We start from the raw sequence: 920 nt of genomic DNA, 5'->3' as shown, positions 1-920 counted from the left end.
GGCCCGAGGCGGCGGCAGCGGCGGCGGCTGGGGAGAAGCGCTCTCGTCGCCTGCCCGAGTCCGGAGCGGCGGGGTCCGCGCCTCCTCCCCCCAGCGCCGCGGAGGGGGGAGGAGGAAGATGGAGACCCACATCTCATGCCTGTTCCCGGAGCTGCTGGCCATGATCTTCGGCTACCTGGACGTCCGGGACAAGGGGCGCGCGGCGCAGGTGTGCACGGCCTGGCGAGACGCCGCCTACCACAAGTCGGTGTGGCGGGGGGTGGAGGCCAAGCTGCACCTGCGCCGGGCCAACCCGTCGCTGTTCCCCAGCCTGCAGGCCCGGGGCATCCGCCGGGTGCAGATCCTGAGCCTCCGCCGCAGCCTCAGCTACGTGATCCAGGGCATGGCCAACATCGAGAGCCTCAACCTCAGCGGCTGCTACAACCTCACCGACAACGGGCTGGGCCACGCGTTTGTGCAGGAGATCGGCTCCCTGCGCGCTCTCAACCTGAGCCTCTGCAAGCAGATCACTGACAGCAGCCTGGGCCGCATAGCCCAGTATCTTAAGGGCCTGGAGGTGCTGGAGCTGGGGGGTTGCAGCAACATCACCAACACTGGCCTTTTGCTCATCGCCTGGGGTCTGCAGCGCCTCAAGAGCCTTAACCTCCGCAGCTGCCGCCACCTCTCGGATGTCGGCATCGGGCACCTGGCCGGCATGACGCGCAGCGCTGCGGAGGGCTGCCTGGGCCTGGAGCAGCTCACGCTACAGGACTGCCAGAAGCTCACAGATCTTTCTCTAAAGCACATCTCCCGAGGGCTGACGGGCCTGAGGCTCCTCAACCTCAGCTTCTGTGGGGGCATCTCGGACGCTGGCCTCCTGCACCTGTCGCACATGGGCAGCCTGCGCAGCCTCAACCTGCGCTCCTGTGACAACATCAGTG

At 67.5% G+C, this 920-nt stretch overlaps 1 protein-coding gene across 1 annotated transcript; it reads left to right on the top strand.

The window, feature by feature from the left end:
- Positions 1-6: 6 nt before the first annotated feature.
- FBXL14 (F-box and leucine rich repeat protein 14) lies at positions 7-916 on the top strand (the record flags this gene model as incomplete). The annotated part of the gene is made up of 1 exon (XM_017866343.1): positions 7-916. A coding segment is annotated over exon 1 (798 nt), but the record flags the coding sequence as incomplete, so codon positions are not given.
- Positions 917-920: the final 4 nt, after the last annotated feature.

The sequence above is a fragment of the Rhinopithecus bieti genome, unplaced genomic scaffold (genome assembly GCF_001698545.2).
Source record: "Rhinopithecus bieti isolate Rb0 unplaced genomic scaffold, ASM169854v2 scaffold_38849, whole genome shotgun sequence".
Taxonomy (NCBI): Eukaryota; Metazoa; Chordata; class Mammalia; order Primates; family Cercopithecidae; genus Rhinopithecus; species Rhinopithecus bieti.
This window is presented reverse-complemented; position numbering and strand designations above follow the sequence as displayed.